Genomic DNA, 23634 nt, shown 5'->3' with positions numbered 1-23634 from the left:
CGTCAGAAGTGCCCTAACAGAGGGTTGTTAGTGAAACAATAGCTTCTCTCATGGGCATCTCCAAATTGGTAGGCGGGACTTCTAGGGCAACTCACCAAAAAGGTTCACCCACCTGGCAATTGCTATACCTATTTAATAAAAAGAAACTGGACTGATTCTAGTTTATTGAGGAATGTACTTGCTCTTTCTGCCAACAATGTAACACTGGCTTGCTTGGCTAGCTCCTTTATTCTGTATTAACCTCTGGAGCCATTTTAAGTAATAATAAATATTAAATAACCTTTTAAAAAGTTGCTAAAGGACATTAGCTCATGTTAGAGCTCTGTGGGTAGGTTTCCATTTTAACCCCATGTCACAGATAAGCAAATTGAAACTGAGGGAGATGAGTGACTTGACTCAATGGCATAGCCATGAAAATGTAAGCCGACTACAAACCCCACAGCCCCTCTACTCTACCACACACACAATACTTAACTTGGACTGGGTCATAAGGAGGCTTTTTAAATCCACTGTTCCCATCACAGCAGAACCCCAGGGACAGTGAGCTGAAGTGGGTAGCTGGCTCATGTCTTTAGGGGTTCTCTCAGAACACTAGTCCTGGTTTCTTGAAGAAAAAGGATTTGACTCAAGATACCAAATGAATTTAGGAAACACTATAATCCTACCTACAAGGTTCATAACATATACTGAAAAGGCTCTGAGAGAAGGACAGGTATCATTATGTTTTCACTCCTCTGTGGATCTTGAGAAACTTAACAGAAGACCATGGGGGAAGGGAAGAGGAAAAAACAATAGTTACAGAGAGGGAGGGAGCAAACCACAAGAAACTCTTAAATACAGAAAACAAATTGAGGGTGGATGGGGGTGTGGGGGAGAGGGGAAAATGGGTGATGGGCATTGAGGAGGGCACTTGTTGGGATGAGCATTGGGTTGTAAGCCAATTTAACAATAAATTATATTAAAAAAAAAAAAAAAAAAAGCTCTGAGAAGCCCTGCTGGAAACATCCCCGTTTCACTTTAACATGGTATTCCTCAAACTTATTTGACCACAGAATGCATTTACTACTTAATACCCATGAACTCCTTGAGGATCTAGTATTCTGTGAACACTTTGAGAAACAGTGATTTACAAGACCTCTAAATATCAGAAGTACCACTAGTTTTCATAACAAAAAAATTTTTAAACAAATTTTATTAAAAAAAATTTTTTTAAACATTTTTTAAGGTTTATTTATTTTTGAGAGAGAGAGAGAAACAGAGAGAGAGAGAGAGAGAGAGCGTGCGCAAGTGGGCCAGAGGATCTGAAGCGGGCTCCGTATTGACAGCAGAGAGCCCAATGTGGGGCTCAAACTCACAAATCACGAAATTATGACCTGAGCCAAAGTTGAACACTTAACCAAATGAGCCACCCAGGCACCCTTCAAAACAAAATTTTAACTCATTTTAAATTTTGGAACTTCAAAACAATTTGGATGATGGGCGAAAGTGGTGTTTTTAAATCAAAGGAACACATCAATAAATCTAGGGTGAAACAGGGGATGCCTCTTACAAGGTGGGGATTCCCCACCTTGGAATGGAAATCTAGCATTAAAGCATGCATCTTCAAGTCAGGAAGAGCAAGCAGTCAGCAAACATTCTTCTACCTGGCCCAGGAACAAGGCAGACCCCTGGCCAATCTCTCTGGTGATAGCACAGAAGCAGATCCCAGCAAGTCCCTTTCTCTAGTCTCTAAACAGAAAGGGAAGCCTTATGAGAAGCTTATGTGGCACCTGGGGGAAGACTGTACTCAAGAAGATGTTATTTTTTTTACTTATTTATTTTGGGGGGGAGGGAAGAGAGAGAGAGAGAGAGAGAGAGAGAGAGAATCTCAAGCAGACTCTGTGCTGTCCACATAGAGCCAGATGCAGGGCTCAATCCTACAAACTATGAGATCGTGACCCTAACCGAAATCAAGAGTCAGATGTTAAACCGACTGAGTCACCCAGGCACCCTGAAACTTTATTTATAAGATGTTGAGTATTGAGCATTATGAACCCTGGAAAAAGCATTTAATGGTAGCTTAAAGTTTACAAGAACTTCCAGTAGTAATTCAGGTGATTTTCACCCCATTTATTAATGTTCCACATAAGCTCTGTGGCCCAAGAGACTGTCCAGAAAGCCATTTATTAATGCAACTGCTTAAAATGAGAGTCGTTCAGGCTCTGTCCCTGTGCCCAGGAGGAGCAGCCTCAGGGCTGGGAATCACGGCTTGCCAAGGAAAAGAATGTATGTAAGGAGTGTACCAGCCTCTGCATAGAAAACCCCTTTTCACAGCTGTGTCAATTTTCCTTTACTGTTGTCAACACTAAAAGGATCCAGACAGCCATTCTCTCAATGAATGACAGTTCAGACTTCAGGCTCTTTTAAAGGTAAGAATAAAGATTCCTGCAGATGCAGAATTCTTGAGGCTGGCATACTGTAACAAAACTACAGTTACAAGTGCAAGTAACAGAGTATGTTCTCCATGCAATACCTACAGATTCATATTTATCATACATTACACTAACACAGAAATATCTACATCAAGAAAAAGATCATGACATAAACAGCCTACATTGCCTCTATTTGGTCAGAATTAGTTCTATTCCCCAACATGAATACATAACAGATAACAGCATTCAAATACCAGTTCAACAAGTATCAAAGATGTGCTCCTTTTGGAAAGCAGCCTAAATATAAATTCTAAATGGCCCGCAGCCCTAGATCCTGCTGGTTTGACACCAGTATACCACTGTTTCTTTATGGTTCTGTATCATCACGTATCTCTTACTAGGGCCACTTTGTGGAAAGAATATTAGAATGTGGAAACATTCTTTCTTGATGTTTTCCATTCTTTATCGCAAAGTAGTTTAAAACTAAATACTGGGCTGTTCCCTAATGGGGTCTCCAAATGTCAGAAGATGAAGATGAATGAAGGGGCTTGTGAACTTAGGCATCTTTTGACCTCAAGACTAAAGTGTGACTAAGGCTGCTTTCCTGCTGAGAGGAGACCCGTGTCAGACACAGGAGGGCTCCATGGGAGCTTGGCATTGGAGCCACCACACTAGTTCATAGACCTCTCTGCTGCCAATTTGGAAGTATGTGCATCACGCTTTATAAAGAAGAAAGTGCCCTTCACATCCCAGTAGTTGGCACCCATAAAAATGTATGGTTTTTTTTCTTTTCCAGATAGACCCACAGGTCAAAGGATTTTACACGTAGTCTAAGATGAATGATGTATGTGAAACATCCAGACCTCCAGAGAAGCACCTCTCCATGGCTCTCCAGCAAGACTGTCAACTAACTGGACAGAACTGCTCCATAACTCCACAACTAGACGACTCCAATTTAGGGTCACATGACCTTCAGTTAAACCAGGAAAGGGGGGGGTGGTCTGGAGATTACCATGATGACTAATTTAAAAAAAAAAAAGCCAAACCAAGAAAGCTATTCTAGAACAACTCTTGGGAAGCTGGGGTACTTCATTTCGGAGAGGAGAGTTCTGAGGTTTGTGACTTCAGGCCTGTTCTGTGAATTTAGAAGAGTCAATAAAGTGATAGACACAAAATAAGTTTAAAGGTAAATATACTTTAGGCCACATTGCTCCTGGCAGTTTAGAAGAGCAATTCATTACAAAGCAATATGGAAATCCTAAACCTAGAAACCAGACTCCCTCAAAGCCCCCCATTGTCTTAGGATGTTTCTTCTCTTGCTTTGATCACACTGAGCTAGTTTACTTTCAGGAAATTTGGGGCTTTTCATTTTTCTTTTCAGAGAGAAGTATCATTTTATCTTTTTTTTAAATAGTTTATTGTCAAGTTGGTTTCCATGTTACACCCAGTGCTCATCCCCACAAGTGTCCTCCTCCATGGGCTTTTCATTTTTAAACGAAAAAAATATCTTCTCAAAAGAACTTCCTCAAAATGTTGTGAGAAAAAGGTGACTAAATGGTCCTATGGCTCCATTAGGGGATAACAATAAAATGCATTATCCCAAAGTAGTTATTTATTATCCAAATAACTCATTAAAATGTTTTTAAAATGTAAGTATTTAAATATCCCTTAAAATATTTTTATACAATCTTTGAGAACTACACATATACAAGAAAGGTCTGCTATTCGACTAAAAAGAAATCCTACACTTGAAAAATTAGACAAAAATTGATACATTTTCTTCTGAACTCTTTTCAATGAATTAGAAAGTGGGCCTCCTTACAAAGCCACCAAAATTAAAATTTACTTGTGTCATTAGAAGCCACAATCACATTCCACTTCTTAAAGGAAGACAAACTATTTATTCTTCTAGAGGCCAAATATCTAAATTTCTCAAGGCAAAGTCTTCACCAGTCTGAGTTCTGGTATGGTATTGAACTGGATGGCATGCAAGTGTATCACCCTATTTAGCTTCCATTACAGTCTTTTTACCATCTCAAGGGCTATTAAATGACTGAAAACAGATGTCTGAGTCCCATTAGGGGCCTGCTTATGCCTGGGAAAGCTGAGAAGCTGCAGCACCACAACACTCTTGACACTCCCCTTTCTACAACTACCCTGTGAGCGGCAGGGAGCTCACCATAGGGGACCCATGTAATTCCTTCACAGGGCAGAGGGTTAAACAAGGCTCGGGTTTTTATGGCTCTGAATCGCATTTCCCTTTTACACCATTTAAAGAAGGATATAAGTAGCTTACTGAGATTTTTAAAAAAAAGGAGCTGGGGCACAGGACAGAGCTCTTGAACATGGGTAGGGTCTAGGGGTACAAATCTATCAGGAGAATACCCCAGTGCTCATCTTACTTGTCAAGGAGAGTTTCAGGGCAACCTTGTTTATTTCTGCTACACTGGCTCCAGTTCAGAGCACTTCGTAGTATTTTTTTCTATTTAGAGAAAATTAGGGAAAACTATCATGGTTCAAGCCATTCAAGAAATAGGGATTTTGGGTCCAGCTGTGTGACCTTCGGCAAACTACTTAACCTTTCTGGGCTCTGTGCTTACTCATCTATCAATCAGTATGTTTATCTAATTACACCATACATATTTCAGCCCACTGCAGTTTTACAAACCCTTCCATAAACTTTGGTGCATTTGATGCTTAGAATAACCCTGTGAAGTAAAAAAGGGGCTATTATACTCATTTTATAAAACTGGAAATTGAGGCTTAGAAGCTAAGTGACATACTCCTGATAGCAGCCAAAAAGTAGAAGTGAAACTGAACCCTTGATTTCTGATTTTTTAAAAATGTTTTTATCATGTTGTGTGATCCTTCTGTTCCAACAGTATTAAAATACCACAATTAAAAAAACAAATCTGCCCCCCATTCATAGCTCAATTCACTGTCAGGAACCTCACTTATACATTGAGGAACAAGAAGCACATGACCAAGTGCTCTGTTTCTCACTCACATAAAAATGGCTTTCAATTTAATCTTTTGCTCTCTAAATGTTTATATGCTGAACACTAATAAACATAATTAGTACTACAGTGAAGAAACTAACAGATCTTGTTTTTTTTTTTAATTTTTAAAAATGTTTATTTTTGAGAGAGATGAGAGACAGGGACCAGGAGAGGGGCGGAGAGAGAGGGAGACACAGAACCTAAAGCAGGCCCCAGGCTCTGAGCTGTCAGCACAGAGCCCAATGTGGGGCTTGATCTCATGAACCACGAGATCATGATCTGAGCTGAAGTCAGATGCTTAACTGACTGAGCCACCTAGGAACCCCTAACAAATCTTGCTTTTAGTAGAAATATTCATGTATGAAAGAGTCCAGAATACATATTCTACAGTTAAATTAGAAGTACGTGCAAATTGTTACTTTACTGGAAAAAGATGAAGAAATCAGAACTTCAAAGATCGACAACGGTGGTGTGGGACCTGAGCATCTAAGAATGTCTTCTGGCTGGGTCCTTACCCTTGAAGTTTGTGTGACCTAAGGTCCTCCTACCTCCCCCCTTTCCATTCTATCCTCATCCTTCCATCAAGTAAGGAGACCTGTGTCATAAAGTAAACAAGAACAAATGGATTTAAAAAAAAAAAAAGAAAAAAGAATCAAATCTCTGAATGTGTATATGTTCTTTTTACTGGCAGTAAAATTCCTGAGCTGTCAGCAAACTGTGGAAAGGGGCACCTGATGGCCCTGTTTGACTTGGAGATGAACAGGTTGGGAGCCATGTTATTGTTTACCACTGCTCCATGGTTCTCAATTCCTCAATGTGGAGTAAAGCTCAAAATAAACGGAAGTCAGCCTCCCCCCAATTAACCCCACTTTGTGATTAAATGCCATAGCATTGGGCACTGACCTGCTTTGCCCACTTCCCCTTTCCTCAGTGATCCTTCAGCCTGGCACCCAGCTCTGAGATTAGGCCTGCTTAGCACCAGTGAAGTTCCCCACGTTCAAACCAACAACATTCTGTGTGGAGATGAGGGAATCAAAATTAAAATCCAACCCATCGGCATCCATGAGTTCACTACGGATAATGGACTCCATGTCACACTCCAAGCTCCCATTGAACATGTCCAGGTCCAAGTCGCTGGGGAACTTCTCATGGCCCACGACGGGAAGGTTTGCACTAGCTGAGTACAAAGAGGAGCCTGAGAGAGAGTCCGAGAGGGTTTGCATAGACTGGCTGACAGGAGATTGTTGCTGGTGTTTGACTGACCCAAGACTGCTGGAGTCGCTCAAGCCCATGTTGCTGACAGAATTCGACAAGGCACGGCTGCCACCGAGAGCGCCCTGGGTTTGGTGCTGGTGGTGGAGCAAGTTCTGATTGACCAAACTCCCCTGGTTAGGCTGGGCAGCAAAGGACATCATTGGGTCATTTCGAAGCATCACGTTCCGGCGGGAGTTCTGGGCAGACACAGCAGTACTGGCCTGAGACATCAAGGGATCCGACTGGGTCATCATGACATCGCTGTGGCTGAGGGAGTCTGAAGTGAGTAGGTCCTGGAGTGTCTGGTTGCCATAGTGTGACATGGAAGAGAAGGTAGCTGGCTTGTTCTCTTGGATGGTCTGCATGGGAGACTGGCGCAGGGAATTCAGAGACGAAGGTCCAAACACCGTGCTGTTGAAGGAGCTGGTTGGAGAGCCCAGGCCGGAGCCCTTGGTGGTATATGGGAAGCTAGAGCTCCGCTGCATGAGCCCTCCAGTGGGTGATGGCTGGGACGATGGGAGTGTGATGTTATCCAGCAGGTCATCCATGAGGTTGTCAGAGAGCCCATCATTCAGATTCATGGTGCCTGCCATGTCGGTCAGCCGTGGTAGCTCCACGGTGCATGGCTTACTTACAGAGGGTGAGAGGCTAGCTGAGCTGCTGTAGAGCATGGGGGAGAGTGGTGCATCATCATCCTGGACGTCGTCCAACTCCGTGCTTGCCAAGATGGGTGACAGGCGGCCACTGACCGTGCTGGCGTTGGAATTGGTGCGTGAGCGGAAGTCCGTCCATGCATCCAGCTCATCACTGCTGCGTGACGTGGGGCTTCCAGGCCACTTGGAGAGTTGGGAGGGACTGTCATCTGCTGACTCAGGGGCTGTCTGCAGGGCTGCCTTCTTCTTGGCTGCACGGCCACGACTCTTGGTATACTTGTTGCTGTTGTCCATGGAGACAGCCCGCCGCCGGGGTGCCTTCCCGCTCTTCCCCCCGTCAGGGTTGATGATCCACCAAGAGCTCTTGCCAGTCCCCTCATTCTGGACCCGCATGAAACGGCTATGCAGTGACAGGTTGTGCCGGATAGAGTTCTGCAGAGAGAATGGAAAATGAAGAATATGAGACAAAATGATCCAAAACTAAGCAACCAGAAGTAGTTAATCAGACTCATTGTATGATATGCTCCCCACCTAGCTTGCAATTCAGTGACAACATTATAAATGGCCAATTTTGGTATTTAGGAGGTGGGAGATGGTTTCATATCCAGGAGACACTAGAAATGTATAATGTCAATGACATTGTTTCCCCAAATTCCTAAGTTTTGTTGTCCTTTCTAGAACTGTATTTCCTACACTGAAGTTCACACTTAAATAAAATAATTTATTACCACAGTACTTTTGCACTTTGCAGCAAACCTCCCTGGCTCTTTAAGGGTAATCACTCGAGGGGCCACTTTATTCTCTTACAGTTCCCTCCTCCACTAGAATAAGGACAGCATCTCCCTTTTATTAACCACTTCTATAAACTCAGAACTGGTGTAACTGAATTGTTACCTATCCTTTCTATGACTTCATCTCTTCTTGCCATAATTTCATGCCTGTCTGCCAGGCATAAGAAAAACAAACAACAGTGGGGTGCCTGGGTGGCTCACTGGGTTAAGCATCCAACTCTTGATTTCAGCTCAAGTCATGATCTCACAATTTGTGAGATTGAGCCCCATGTTGGGCTCTGGGTTGACAGTGCAGAGCCTGCTTAGGTTCTCTTTCTCTGCCCCTCCTCTACTCACACTCTTGTTCTCTCTCAAAATAAACATTTAAAAAAAGAAGAAAGAAATGGTAGAGTAAAATTTGCTGAGTTGACAGAAATAGGCAGGTTGCCCATTCAGAACAATTCTAAATAATTTATATAGATATTTCCCCTCCAGGCAATGCAGTCTGAGCATAGTAACTTCCAAAGAGTTCAGTATGGAAAGGAGGGAAAAAAGTAACTTTACAGTAGAGAAACAAACACTATCTCAGTCAGGTGATCAAGGTCAACATCAATAGGGCTAAGTTATGTTGATAATATGTACTCTTGATATGATGTGGTGAAAATAGCACCGTCTTTTGTAGTCTTTCTTCCAAAATCCATCACCCCAGTCTAATTATGAGAAAAACATCAGACAAACCCCAATTAGGGGACATTTTAAAAATGTCTGTTGAGGAAATGCTGATGCATAGGAGCACATGTACCCCAATGTTCATAGCAGCACTCTCCACAATAGCTAAAACATGGAAAGAGCCTAAGTGTCTATCAACAGATGAATGGATCAAGAAGATGTGGTTTATCTATATCATGGAATACTACATGGCAATGAGAAACAATGAAATCTGGCCATGTGTAGCAACATGGATGGACCTTGAGGGTGTTATGCTGAGCGAAATAAGTCAGGCAGAGACGGACAAATATCATATGTTTGCACATATAGAAGGATTAGGAGGACCTTAACTGAGGAACAAGGGGGAGAAGAAGGGGGGAAATGGTGGGGGAAAGGGAGAGAGGCAAACCATTAGAGACTCTTGAATGCTGACAAAAACTGAGGACTGATGGATGTTGGGGGGGGGAGGGATGGGCATGGAGGAGGGCACTTGGGGGGATGAGCACTGAGTGTTATGTGGAAACTAATTTGACAATAAACTACTTGTGTAAAAAAAAAAAAAAAAAGTCGGTTGAGTATGCCTCCCAACTATCAGACTCATGAGGAAATCTAAGGAAGAATGATAATTAAATGTAAAGTAGCATCTTGGATGAGATGCTGGAACAGAAAAAGGACATTAGGTAAAAATGAAGGAAATCTGAATAAAGTAGGGACTTCAGTTCATAGTAATGTATCAATATTAGTTCATTAGTTGTGACAAATGTACTAAACTTTAGATTAAGATGTTAACAACAGGAGAAACTTGATGTTGAGATATGAGAACTCAAGTAGTTTTCCAATTTTTCTGTAGATCTAAAACGATTTCATATTAAAGGATTAAAAAAAAAGAAATAGAGTAAAATATCTTCAAAATCCTAACAACTGCATCCATCTTGCAAAATCTTCCTCTTGGCTTGGTAGATAAGCCTGGTTGGCTAGGATGACCTAGATGCAGTCCTATCTCTGCCACTGATCAACCATGTGACCTTGAGCAAATCATTTAATCTGTCTGCAACAACTTCACTTCTCTATCTTCATTATAGCCATAATAACATCCAAACCATCCCTCCCTGACAAGGATGATGTAAGAATGATACATGATAATATGGGAACGGGTCATGCTACCAAGTCAGGGTGTTCTTATTGCTATTATAAAACACAGAGTCCATGGTAGGGAGAGCTCATCACCTGATACCAGCTCATTCTAATCTATAAAATGCCTCATGAGCAATAAAAGAGAGTAATTGATGGTATTCTCCACATCTGGAACAGAAACTACAGGACAGATGAATTTTTATTTGCAAAAGTTAAAAAGTATTGCCTAGTGCTGTATATGAAATACAATCCTAAAAGTTATCATAGTTATTAAAAAAAATTGGCAATCACCAACTGAATTTATGTAGAAGATACAAATACATGTGTTCTACCAGAATGTTTTTAAAACTCAAAAAGTCAGCAGGATCTTACCGTAAGTAAATAACTCAAAATACTCAGTGTTTCCCATGTAAGGAGGCCCTGCAGTTCAGGTTAGGCAATGCACACGAACAACCATCAGTCATAAGTTGGCATTTCTATGATATAGCCATAAAGACACATTTGAGAGAAAAAAACAAGCAGCATACTGAGGATCTGATGAGACAAGTGTTGCCCAGGAGACTATATACACTGATTCCCTTTTACTCTTCTGGTTTTAAAAAAGTATAATGGCATCTCTACTAATGGTTCAGAAATTATGTTTTTAAAAAGTAAAACACTTTGAAGCATGTTCTAAAAATTCACTCTGTAGGGTTTAAAAAGCAGGCAAGTGCAAGGTGGTCCTACTATCTGAGTACTCAAATGAATAGATATACTAAATAAAAAACTTAAACTTCTTGTTGAAAAAACAGGAAGGTTCTGAAACTATGTGGGAGCAATGTGGATCCCTGGCCAGCCCCCTTTGCTCTAGATTTTGGGAAGAGTTCATACAACACTTAGGATTAATAATGACCAACCTTAAATATCCAGTTATCCCCCCTTTAAAAAGCACTTGTTGGGGGGGCACCTGTGTGGCTCAGTCAGTTAAGCATTAGACTATTGATTTCAACTCAGGTCATGATCTACGGTTCCTTTGACTCCCACATAGGCTGCTATCAGTGTGTAGCCTGTTTGGGATTCTTTCTCCCTCCCTCTCTCTCTCTGCCCCTTCCCCATTCACGGGTGCACGCTCTCTCTCTCTCTCTCTCAATAAACTTTTTTTAAAAAGCACTTAAGGAACAATATTTTTTAATGTATTTTTAGTTTCACCAATTCCAAACCAATGTATCTACACACAAAAAAGTAACACTTTACAGAATTCCTAAATGCCCTATGTGAATTTTCTAACAGTTATCTATTACTACAACTCTAAACCTCAACAATGTATAATTTAATAAAATTTCATGCTACAATTGGTTAAAATTTGGAGACAGAAATTAAGCTTCTGTAAGGACATGTGGTAAAGGGGCTGGAATACCCACATCTAGGACCAGAAGTTCAGGACAAGATGTCAGGGCTCAGGTCCCTGACCTCAAGGGTGAAGAAATGAGAGCCTGCCCAATTACAACACTGCCACTTACTGGGCTATGGCTTTTAGATCATGGTCTCTAATCATTATAATACACCTGCAAACTTGGTATCAGTGCCCTCATCATCTATAGGAGGGCTCAGGCTGAGAGATATCAAATAATTACACATGGTCACACTGTCTTTATAACCCAAAGTGAAATTTGTTTTCCAAACTCCAATTCAATTATTATAACTTTTCACAGGTTTGTCACCAAATTAGTTAGAAGTTATCATTTGACTTATTTCTGTTAACATTTAAAGAAACATGTAAGAAAGAAGGATATAAAAGCACAACCTTATTACTATAATTCTGTTTATGAAATAGGGATAATAATTTGATGGGTCTTTCTTAAATTAAAAATAAATTTTTTTTAAGGAAAGTCTTTCAGAAGAATCAATGGGAAAGTGAAGTCTCACACAGCCCATGTTTGTGTTTCTTTACTAAGGTGGCCATGATAGCATTCCTTCTAGGGAGAGGGCAGTGGTCACCATACAAACCAATGTTAACTGCTCTTCTGAACAAAACCTGACTTGTTAAATTGATGACTAGCTTCAGTTTCCAATCTTTGCTCTACTCTTCTTTTAGAGGTTATTACTAGCAGAATGCATGCCCTAAGGCATATTACCTACACAATACTCAGACAGGTTTTTCAGGTTACATGACCAAGACAGCACAGAAACTGCCACCACCATTGTGGCAGTCCCCTATCTCAGCAGCCTGTAAACATACAGGCTGTCCAGCTTCCCATTTATAAAATCCATAATCCACTTATAAAACCAAAGACCAATAAATATGGCCCCTCTGTCCATTTCCCGTTCAAATGCTCCCTTACCCTAACAAAGTTTTCTTACAGGTCATGATTCTAATCACTAGTTTCTCTACCTAAATTTTGGCAAAGCAGGAAAAGGTAAATAAATAAATGCCAGATAAAATGTCAGGAATGTGATGTTTCCCCACACCTCCCTGATAACAAAAGTTAATGGTGATATGAATGGTGATACGATTTCAAAGGGATGACACTCCTTCATGTCAGTCCCAGGAATGAGAAGTGGGATTTATAAAAACAAGGCAACTGTAAAATCTTTATGATCTATATTCTCTAAAGACTTCTACATGATGGTCTATAAAGTAGTTTCTGGTGAACTGTATTTTATTTTTATTTTATTTGTTTAAAGTTTATTTATCCTTTTTATAATCTCTGCACCCAACACGGGGCTCAAACTCACAACCCTGAGATCAACAGTTGTGTTCTTCCGACTGAGCCAGCCAGATGCCCCCCTACTTGTATGTATTTTAAACTATAAAAACCGCCATTAAAAATATTCTATGGTTTTCCACTAATTCATATACCATACCAAACAGTCTGTATTTCTAGAATTTTACATTAGTTTGGGGGTTGGGAGCTGAAATAAAGGAGGAATTTTGACAAGACTAGAATGATTTTTCTAATACCTTGGAAGGCAAGCCATTGTTAACTGGCCTAAGTATTAAGGATCTGTTTTCCTTAATGCTAACGTGATAAGGTGAATATTAACAACCAGAAGTCCTATTGCTAGAGCACAGGACATTCTGTCACCACACTTACTAAAGGAGCCACAAAGCTACACTACAACCTCAACTCCAAATCATGTGAATAGTTCTGGTTATTTAAGTTCACTATGAAAAAATCCAGATACTGATAGATTATAGAAAAGCAAACATTTTCTAGGAAAAAACTTTAGTGTCAGAGACAAATATGCCAGTTTTTTTCCCAACCTGCCCCAAAGATTTAGAGAATCCTTAAACCATCTCTAACATAATGTGTCTGAAGAGAGAGCAGAGATCAGAATACTCTTCGACCATTTTATGTCAATGCTCTCTTTTACAAAATGATTTACACCCAAGCAAGCCTGGGACAGAAATGCTTTAGATGGAGTTAAATAGGAAGAGATCTGGAAAACCTGTGTCCTGTGTGATTGCAGCTGTATTTAGTGGCCTAATCCTTCAAGGAGGTATGTGCAGGAGGTACGTGAAAGAGGTAGCATGAGGGAACTCGAATTTCCAGTCATGCTGAATGGGGGCCACAGCTTAGAAATTTCTTCGTTTGGTTCTCCTTTAAGAAATTAGCATAAAGATGACTGTACTTATCAGAATCTGGTAATTATTTTTCTTGCTATCCGGTTTTCTACTGTAAGATATATTTATTGCTAATATTAAAATGCACATGGTCACTACATATATACCAACTGGCTGAGATGACAGATGAACCCAAAACAGAATAGATTAAGTGTCTGAGAGAAGCTGCCTGAAATGAACAAGTATTCCCCACTGAAACTTTACGAAGTGGATAATTAACACACACAATTTAAGGTGGCTAATGGAGGTGGGGCAGTGTGAATGTTGAAGGAAAACTACAGACTTTGATGTCAGTCAGGTCCAAGCTAGAATCCTGACTCTGACATTTGTCCAATGACGTTGGGCAACTGAGTGAACCTCAGATGCCCCTTTCATAAAATGAGGATAAAATTACCCTCTCTGCCTAACTCTAGGATCTTCGGGAAGGTTAAATGAAATTACGCATGCAAAGTACTCACTGAAGTGCCAAGCACAAAAGAGGCTCTCAACTGTCAAATCCCACATACGGAAGCAGTGACATCAGAAACGTTCACTTACTGTTTTCCGAGCATCGTATAATTTAAGCCAAAAGGTGAGAGGGCGGCTCCTTCCAGGAAAGATTTCAAACTCTTAAAAGTATTTCAAAGGTGCCGTGTCAGTCAGGAGTGACTGGTAATTTCCTAACTGTTGCTACCCTATGTCCACTCCAGCCCCTTCCAACCCATGTTTACCTTGTGGAGACTGTCCACTAACCCAGACACCAGCTGCATGTGCTCCCCCTGGAACACAGAGAGGGTTTTGTCTGGAAGCAACATGTGGTATCAATTTATCTTTCTCAGCAACGGCAACAAGGAATCCACTGACTTTAAAAATAAAAAGGGAGTTGTGTAATTTAACTCTTAAAAGCTGCTGCCTACCCTCCTTTATATTTTATTTTTATTTTTTGAGGACAACCCCTCCATCTCCCTCTCTATCTTTTTTTGTGCTGTCTCAAAAGCAGCAAAATGAGTTACGGCTGTCAACTCCTAAGCCAGACCCACTGTTCCCCACCAGGCAGATTGCAGACACCCACCTGGTCCTTCTGAGCGATTTCAGTGGGGACAATCTGCAAAAGATTGCCTTTAGATACAATACTCATCTACCTTACACATGGGACCAGTATTTCAAGTAGGTCTCACTGCTTTGACTTGTGGGCAATGACAATTCAGAATGAGCCTGCCAAATGCCTGAATTCTAATATATGCACCCCCTGAGCTGATGATGATAAAGGTCACATGAAAAGCCCAATGGAAACCACAAGTCACGAGGAGACCCAGGGGTCTGTGTGCCACTGCAGAGTAATGCAAAGATACAGCTTCAGGAGAGGGCTGGGAAGTGGCCTTTGATTTATAATGATAGGCTCTTTCAAAGGCAGTTCTCTGGACAAGGCCTTGAATTCTCTTAAGTATTAATTCTTCCCCCTCGCTGCCCATTAGAATCACCTGGGGAGGCTTTACATACTCCTGCCCTGCTTCTAGGAATTCTGATACAATTGGTGTAGGTAAGGCTTGGGTAGAGGGACATTTTTAAAGCTCCCCAGATTGTTCTACTGTGCAATGAGAGCTGAGAATCACTGGAATTTCCCTCTGACTTTTCCAGTAACTAAGACTCTGAGTCCAACCTAATGATCCCTAGTCTTTCTGGGTCTGGTAACACAGCAGAATCAGTGTTTTCTTTTCTTTTCTTTTTTTTATTATTATTTTTTTACAAATAGTTTATTGTCAAATTAGTTTCCACATAACACCCAGTGCTCTTCCCCACAAGTGCCCTCCTCCATGCCCATCCCCCCTCCCCCCCCCACATCCATCAGTCCTCAGTTTTTGTCAGAGAAGGACAAATACCATATGTTTGCACGTATAGGAGGATTAGGAGGAACTTAACTGAGGAAAAAGGGGGAGAAGAAGGGGGGAAATGGTGGGAGAATCAGTGTTTTCTAAGTTCAAGTTCCCACCATTTAGAAAATAAGGATGAAAAGTGGGGCTACAGAATCAAGCTGTGATTATATGTGCAGGGTAAAATAGAGAGAGTTAATTTTTCAGGCCACTGGGATCCAGATAGCTTTTTTCTTTAAAAAAAAAAAAAAAAAAAAAAAAGGCAAGGGAAATGGGGAAGAAGGGTCCTTGACCTTGCACTGCCTTGTGGACAGTCATCTCATTATGTCCTGTGCCACTTCTCCACCCAGCATGGATAGATGTGAACAGAAAAGAGGACATGTGGGCATTCACAAAACTAAGAATTGATATAGGCTGAAGACCGGATGAGCTGGAACAGAAACTAATCCCTATAATTTTTAGAAGCCTCCCTGAATTAGCATGCAATCTCATACAATCCCTTTCACAAACTGTCCTTCAAGCAAAATGCCAAAAAGATAGACTGGGTAAAAAATAACTACTGAAAAAGCCATACCCCAATCCTGAGGTACTTATTAGCTCCCACTGTTAAGAATACAGCAAAGTATCACTTAATGAATTTCCCTGAGGACATATTCAGTCTCAAGAATAATAATCACATACTCTGTTTCTCATTCCTTCTCATTCCTCAACTGTGCAAAACACTACATCATTACACTCAGGGCAAAGATCCTTGAGCGGACACTGCAAAGAGCCAAGTAGTGCTGCCATCTGAGGGACAAGTGTGAGGCTGGTCCTTCTTATTAGATATTGGTAGAGTCTAAGTTTTAGCTGGCTTATCCTCTTCCACTAGATTTTATCTTCTTTGGGGCTAACTTATTCAAAAGCAAGTACAGAAAATATGATAGCATAAAACAGACTTGAAATCAGAAACAGTGATTATTTCTGACTATATGGAATACCAGCTATAATAGGCAAGTAAGCCTTTAGACAGAAAGCTTAAATAAACATTCACATAAAGGACTGCACAATCAACCCTGATGTGTAAGACAAGTCCCAGGCTAGTTCTACTCTTACTCTTGTTTAAAACACTAAGTTTAAACCATTAAGGGACTTATTTTAAAAAGACGATGTTCTAAAATAAATATTGTTAGGAACTTGGCTGAAGGATTAAATTTCCAGCTAGGAACAAGATTTCTGTTAAATCTGCTAAGACTAATCCTCTACCCACAGAGATCTCCTTTGAAAATTAACGTTTGCTTCAAGTTTTCATGCAGTAAGTGACAGGTTCTGGTCTCTCACTAAAGGGAATAAAATAATAGCAATCATCTGATAATCAGCATAATGAACCCATTCTTTACTCAAGCAAAATGAGACACATAAGGCTTTCTTAGAAGAGGAAGGGCTGGGCAGACAATCTGTCCTCCCCTCAAACGGAAAAGAAATCCTAGATAGGAAGAAAGTTCTCTTGAAGAGCATGAAAAAGACGGCTACCACTCTACTGCAGTCTTGTTGAGTTTTCTATGTGGGTTTTATTTTCATATTAATTTTTTTTTCATTTAGTAATCTTCTTTTCAAGCTCTTCCACAGCTGTTTCTGTTCTTGGAGGGCAAGAGGGAACATTCCATTCCTTACAGCCAAACCTGCACTTCCGGCACAAAGAGAACCCTGGCAGCCTTGCAGCCTCTGCCCACACCCACTGCCTGCAGCACCCTGCCCCTCACCACAAGCCCTTCTACTTCCAACCCCCTGCCCATCCTTCTCCCCAGACTGAGGAAGAAGCAGCTAAAGGCATGCAGTCAATAGAAGGACGGTCCCCAGAAAGCAGGTTAAAGTTATAATATTTGGCAGCCCCTGCTCTTTTTCTCCAAGATTCCTCCCTGATGTTACTGAATCCATTTCCCTTTCCCACAGGGGCACACACTATGTCAGTTCCCTATCGAGACCATACACAGCTAGCTACATGAAATGGATGCATCAAAGTGTTAAACACTATGAAGTTACAGAACATTCTTGAAACTGACTCTGCAGAGTAGAACAAAGTAGAACAGAAATAGTTTTACTATTAACATAATTTTCACTTAGATTTTCAAAAATAAAGCTACAAGTTTTTCCAGTTTGAAAATTTATTGTGGATGGAAATAGAATAAAAGGGCATTAGAAATACATGACCAGAGTTCAGGAATACACTAGAGAGTTTAATCACTTTTGTGGCATTATATAAGTGATCAGAGCAGGAAGTTCAGTAAAAAGTAAACTGGGGAAAACGGAGAGGGCTGTGAAACCCATCTAGTAACAAGCAGCCTTAACTTTATAGTGAAAGAAACAAAGGACCAAAGAGATACAGGGGAGTACCTGAAGTCAATCAGGTACTAAGTGGATGCCATGCTGAGACAAACTCCAATCCCCTGGCCTTACGGTAGAACAGTAATACCCAGAAACAACATTGGTCCCAATGTTTGGATTACCACACCAGTTAAAGGGATGAAGTGCAGGGAGCAGGAAACATGGGTAGTATCTTCTACCACCCATCCATCCAGCCACCCACCCATCCAACTTCAGTCTGCCTTGTTTTATAATTTGAGGAGGAGAAGTCTGTCTCCCCTAACACATATAGAACGCTTCACAACCAGATACAATGTCTTATTACAGCTTTAGCATCTAGCATGGGGCCTCGTACATAGTAGGTGTTCAAAAAAATATTTGTTTAATCAGTGGATTGGTGGGAAGAGGCAACAGCCACAAACAAACCGGAATTATACTTGGCAATGTTATAAAACATGTGCTCAATGAATAATCCTCATATGAGTGAAGATGGAAATCAGCATCCACTGTAAAATGTGAAGTAGTAAGTCTCTCCTTTGAGTATTAACTTCAATTATACAACACAATTTCCAAAAACAAGACGATAGTCTATTTAGTAGACTTAAGGTTCTCTATAATAAGAGATGCTAAGAAGGGCAACATGACAGTGTGTGAGCTACTTGGAGAAACAAAGGCTTGGCACAAAGGTCTCATGTCCATTTAGGGAGAAGAGTTGACTCCTTACCTGCCTTGAGATGCTATAGGGCCTCATTACGTGGTAATGAGGTTGTTCCAGAGGTCTTAGAGGCAAACACAAAATCACAGATAACACACTCTGGTACTAAACCTCCTCCAAGGCACATCCAAAGAAAAACAAGAATAGAAAAATCCAAAAGAGTCTACTTCACCTGCAATCTGAAAGAACTTAATGTATTTGACATCTACCAAGGTTAAGTCTCTGTGCTTGACAAACCTAATCTCATTTTATTTTCACAACAACCCTGTCAGGAGGAAACTGAAGTACAGAAAAGTTAAGTAGCTTGTCTGGTGGTGCTAGTAATGAAGCCCAAGGCTAGCTCCAGAGCGAAGCTCTCACCACTGTAGTATTTGTTTCCCTCTGATGTCACCAAACCGCCTAAGGAGAGAGCACCACTAACAGGTGACCAAGGAACATGAAGGAACAGAAACAAAAATCTATGTTACTGAATGACACGTTCCCATCTCTAAGTTTCTGTACATGATCCCTAGGATTATGAAAAGAAGGGAAAGAGTCGAAAAATGACTAGCCATGAATTACTGAAACCAGATCATGTTTAGAAATGACAGCTTTTTCCCCCCTCAGATACACCCCCAAAAGAGACACTACTGGCATGTCCTAACCTGACCTGGGGATCACCTCTTTTAGGGAACAACCTAACACGATTACTGCCATAAACTATTAAGTATCCAGGCCTTCCTCAGTGGCACGTCTGGTGGCTTCTGTGCTCAGAGAGCATTAACCCATTAGTGAGTCAAGTCAGTATTACCTGGCCGTCCTTGGCAGACCAATTCAGGCCCTGAAATAGCTGGCACCATGCTGTGGATCCTCCAGCCAGAGACATCAGGCAAAGCCAGGCAAATGTCTGCTTTCTCCTGACCTTGCCATTATGAGGCTTAATCTGAAACAGGGACTCAGCTCTATACTATTTTAAACATATAATTAGTTTATTATAGAGCCAGAAAAGATTAGCTTTCTTTAAATCTATGTGAATTTTAAAATATGCCTTTTGCCTGCCAACTGACAGCATGATCAGGATGCTTCTGTTTAACCTCAATCAAAAACTGGTAGAAAACTGCTTTAAGTTTGTATATGAATGCTATTTTATTATTTGTCTTCTGGCAACAAAAGCTGCAGAAACAGAAATCACTGACAATGCCTGCAAGCACATGAAAGGGATGGCTGTGGAGGTGCCGAGTGGGTGAGTTAAACAGCTTGAGAGTTTGTCATCTGAAATCCAGGAAAACTGCTTCTCTGTGCTTAGTTTACAATCCCTTCCTTCACATGAAATTCACTGGCTTTAGCAGCACACATACAAACACAACTGTTTCCAGCTCTTCAGACTTTACAGCTCAGAAAAACCATTCTTTTTCATCTTGTTATTTCAAGGGCAACTGATTTCTTTTGGATAGCACCGAAATATATGCCAACGTGTGGGCACAGTCACACAGCTAAGCACAGACCCACACCCTGGAAAGATTGGGAGGGGTAGAGGCACATTTTTCAGCTAGGGAAGGAAAGAGTTTGGGCTAGGATGTACAGAACAGACAAGTGTGTATGCATTTGGAAGAAGGCTATCTTCCAAGTGTCAATGTTAATTATTCTAATAGTCATCAAAAATCAAGACGATATTGGTAAAAAGTAGAAGACAAAGTAAATGCCACGTAACAGAATATCTCATGTTGGCTACTGCAAAGAAAACAACTGATGGACTTTCTCTTTATAGGAATAAAGAGCAGACAATTCTGCAAAATGACTCAGGTCTACAGTACCCTTCTCTTTCCTTTCCACAGCCCAATGACATTCAGCTAAAAAGGAGCCTCCTGAGGAACTGCTTTCTCTACCCTGTAACCTCACCTGCATGTGCAGCATTTCGCTGTACTGGTTTTGCAAGATTTCTTCTTGTTTAAAACCACAGGATGCAAAAGTGGCTGATGACCAATGTAATGATATTGCTAAATGCCAAATGAATCAACTATTCATTCCAGGACACTTCTGGGTGCCAATCACACATACAATTGAGTACCACACAGCTCAAAAGTTGACAGGGAATGACCAACTAAGGAACCAGACAGCCATTCCACTATTCTGGGGGGGAAACAACCCATTTAGATACCAGCACATTTTAACTTAAAATCCAGGATGTTCCTAAATGTATAAGTTAATTAGCAATACTCTCCAAACTAATGATGAAAAAGATTGAATATGCATGGGATAAGTCAGTTTTTCAAAAGGCCATGAAAGGAATGCAGTACTTTAGTATTAATGTGCTAGGCTCTAATCTACTTCATGTGTAGGGGTAAGCTTGAAAGCACTTAAAAAACTGGAAACACCAATATTATAGTATCTATCACCCAAAGGGCATGAGGGACAATATTAACCGGCAAGGATAGGCATATAAGAGACTTAGTATGGTGAAGAGTTAGGGGGTTAGCCCACTCCTCACCTAGCAGGTGTCACAGTGCTCCAGGGCTCACTGGTCCCTGCATACCAGCTGTCTGTGACTCCAAGGCCATTCTTGAGGACATGGGACCTCTGGCCTCATAGTTGCCTCCTCACTTGAGTCTGTCTTGGCAGGTTTGTCCCACAGATTTTCTCCTCAACTTCCTGGAGCCTATAACCAGAGCTCCCTGAAGTTTCCAACTCTTTTCCCTTAGTCAAATTGTTCATTTGCTAATATAAAATGTGTGTGTCAGTTCAGAGCATGACCAGGTACTAGATCTCCCCCTAAAGCACAACAAATCACTGTACATATGGTGGCCACTGAGATTAATCGCTTCAAATCAAGACAAGGGAAGAAAAATACACAGGGACAGATGTTGCTGAGCTATTTTCAGGTTCAAAGGTAGCTTCAAATAATACACTTCCAACTCTCTGAGGCATTATATGGAACAGTATCACCCTGTGTTAGCTTTCTCCAGCAACAAGTTCATCAGGTTCTTTCAAACAGCTATGATCTCAGTCGTCTTCCCAAGAAAGAAAGGCAACCAAATCCTGATGTTAATTCATGGACAGAAATAGAAGTCACACAAGCTTCCTATAGGGTTAATAAATCCAAGGTGAGAGACAATTCTCTATGGGTCACTGGTGTTTCTGCATGTCTTGCAAGCAAAGCACTAATGGTCCTGTATTCTGAACTATGTTTCTAGAATGTCTGCATTTGCATAGTGAACAGACTTGGAAGATAGTGATTGTGTCTCCCTCCAGAGCAATGTACAGATATACTTACTGCCCAGCATCCACTATCCTGTTAGCAGCACCCACTGCATGCACAGGCATCAAACTGGGCCCTCCTGTGTCACTCCCATGGGACTTGGGAACAAAGTAGAAACTGACACAAAATACGCTGCTGCTTGTGCAGCTTGCTGTGCTGTGCATGAGTAACACATTTCTTTGCCTCTGGCCTATGAGTCTCATGGCTGGTGGGGTCAAATGCAAAAGATGTAATGTGGCAATTCATCTCTAGCTCATTTTCTTCTCTACTCCTACATAAATGAGAAGGAACACAAGACAAGGGGATGAAGGAGGAAACTGAAGTCACAAGTAAGAGAGGCAGACGTGTGGTTCCAGCAATCTGAATATTCTGATCCAGCTTTGCTGAGAACCTGTAACGCTTTATGAAAATAAACCATTTGTAAAAGAGAAGCTCCCCAGGTACAGTCACTGTGCAGTGTTTCCTCTGCACCAGTCACCATCTTTTCCAGCTGTTGCTCAATGCTCAATGTTTGCTTGTGATGAGCAGAGATGAGTGGGCAGATTTCTCTCTCCTTGCTTCCCTTGACCAGCCACAAGAGCAGATCAGATGGGCCCACACTCCCCATCTCCCTGACAACCGACTGCCCCAATGTATGGCGGTCTTTTAGGTTACATTGGTTGAGTTTCCACAGGATCCAGATCTCGATTTTGGAGCCCTGGGCCCTTCTCAGAGGGAAGAACTTCTCCTTAGTCCCCTACACCTGCCTACAGACTGCCCCAAATTTAACCCTGATGGAAATGCTCTCAGGCCTTTCTCCTTGCCACAGTGTTGCAACAGGTCACACACATAGAAGCCCAGGATTCCCTCCCTCTTGCTGCTTTAGCTCTCCCGCATCCATTTTCTTGATTCCTCTAACAGTATTTAGCAGCTTTAGACCTGCAGAAAGGATGGTGCGGACAGCTCCTATGAACCAAAAGCAAACACATGCACACACACATTTACAGTAAAAGCTTGATTGTAAGTAACTTGTTCTGCAAGTGTTCCACAAGACAAGCAAACATTTCTAATAAATTTTAACTTGAAAATGAGTGGTATCTTGCAATATGAGTAGTACATGATGCTGAATGTCACATGATCACAACCGAGCCAATGGTTCTTGTCTGTCTGTCTCTCTCTCTCTGATGGACTGTACATAATCATCTCCCATACTCTGATGCTTGGTCTCAGGCAGTGGTGTTTGGCAAAAATCAATGATTTTTCAGAACACTGGAATGTGCCCACAACTGGCACTGGTGTATTTCCTTGTCACTTCAAAGCACCTATGTACAATCCTTTGCTTTTCCATAGAAGAGTAAGCTTAGGGATGCTTTGCTTCATTCTAGGTCAGGCTGCCTGAAGATTTAGACCCTTTCCTCTGCTGCCTTATTGCCAGTTACATTAAATATAGTATATGACAAGAGTTTATTAATACTGTACTGTAGTCAACAACTGTGTGAGCGTATACAATGGCCCCCATGCAGAAAAATGATTCCAGTGAGCCAACAGATTAGCAGTGATTCCGCTGTGATAGTTAAAGTTGTCCTACATAATAATCTCCCCTCCTCTTGTCTCCCTCATACCAGTCATGAAGATTTTCAAAGGTAAGTGTAGGTTAATTTATTTTTCTCTATATTTTGTATTTTCTTTATTATTTTGTATTATATTACAGCATTTGTAATCATTTTTATATAAATATTTTTGGGCTGTGGAACAAATCCTCTTGAGTTTCCATTATTTCTTATTGGGAAATTTGCTTTGATATACAAGGGCTTTGGATTACAAGCATGTTTCTGAAATGAATTACACTCGCAACCAAAGGTTTTACTGTATATACTTTCTCCAAGTTTCCAGAAGAGAGTTAATTTTCTAGTTTATTAAATATAAACCAGAAGCCTCTACTACAAAATAAAAAAAAAACTTTACAAGATTTCACACTC

General features: G+C 41.0%; 1 protein-coding gene across 2 annotated transcripts in view; it reads right to left on the bottom strand.

The window, feature by feature from the left end:
• FOXO3 (forkhead box O3) overlaps positions 1 to 23634 on the bottom strand; it is a 125332-nt gene that overhangs the window by 12843 nt on the left and 88855 nt on the right. For both annotated transcript variants that reach the window (XM_039237377.1, XM_039237376.1), the window contains exon 3: positions 6314 to 7749. In XM_039237377.1, the coding sequence (XP_039093308.1) occupies positions 6373 to 7749 (1377 nt within the window). In that variant the 3' untranslated portion in view covers positions 6314 to 6372. The remainder of the gene's footprint in view (positions 1 to 6313; positions 7750 to 23634) is intronic.

The sequence above is a fragment of the Hyaena hyaena genome, unplaced genomic scaffold, assembly GCF_003009895.1.
Source record: "Hyaena hyaena isolate Hyena2069 unplaced genomic scaffold, ASM300989v1 scaffold_123, whole genome shotgun sequence".
Classification (NCBI taxonomy): domain Eukaryota; kingdom Metazoa; phylum Chordata; class Mammalia; order Carnivora; family Hyaenidae; genus Hyaena; species Hyaena hyaena.
This window is presented reverse-complemented; position numbering and strand designations above follow the sequence as displayed.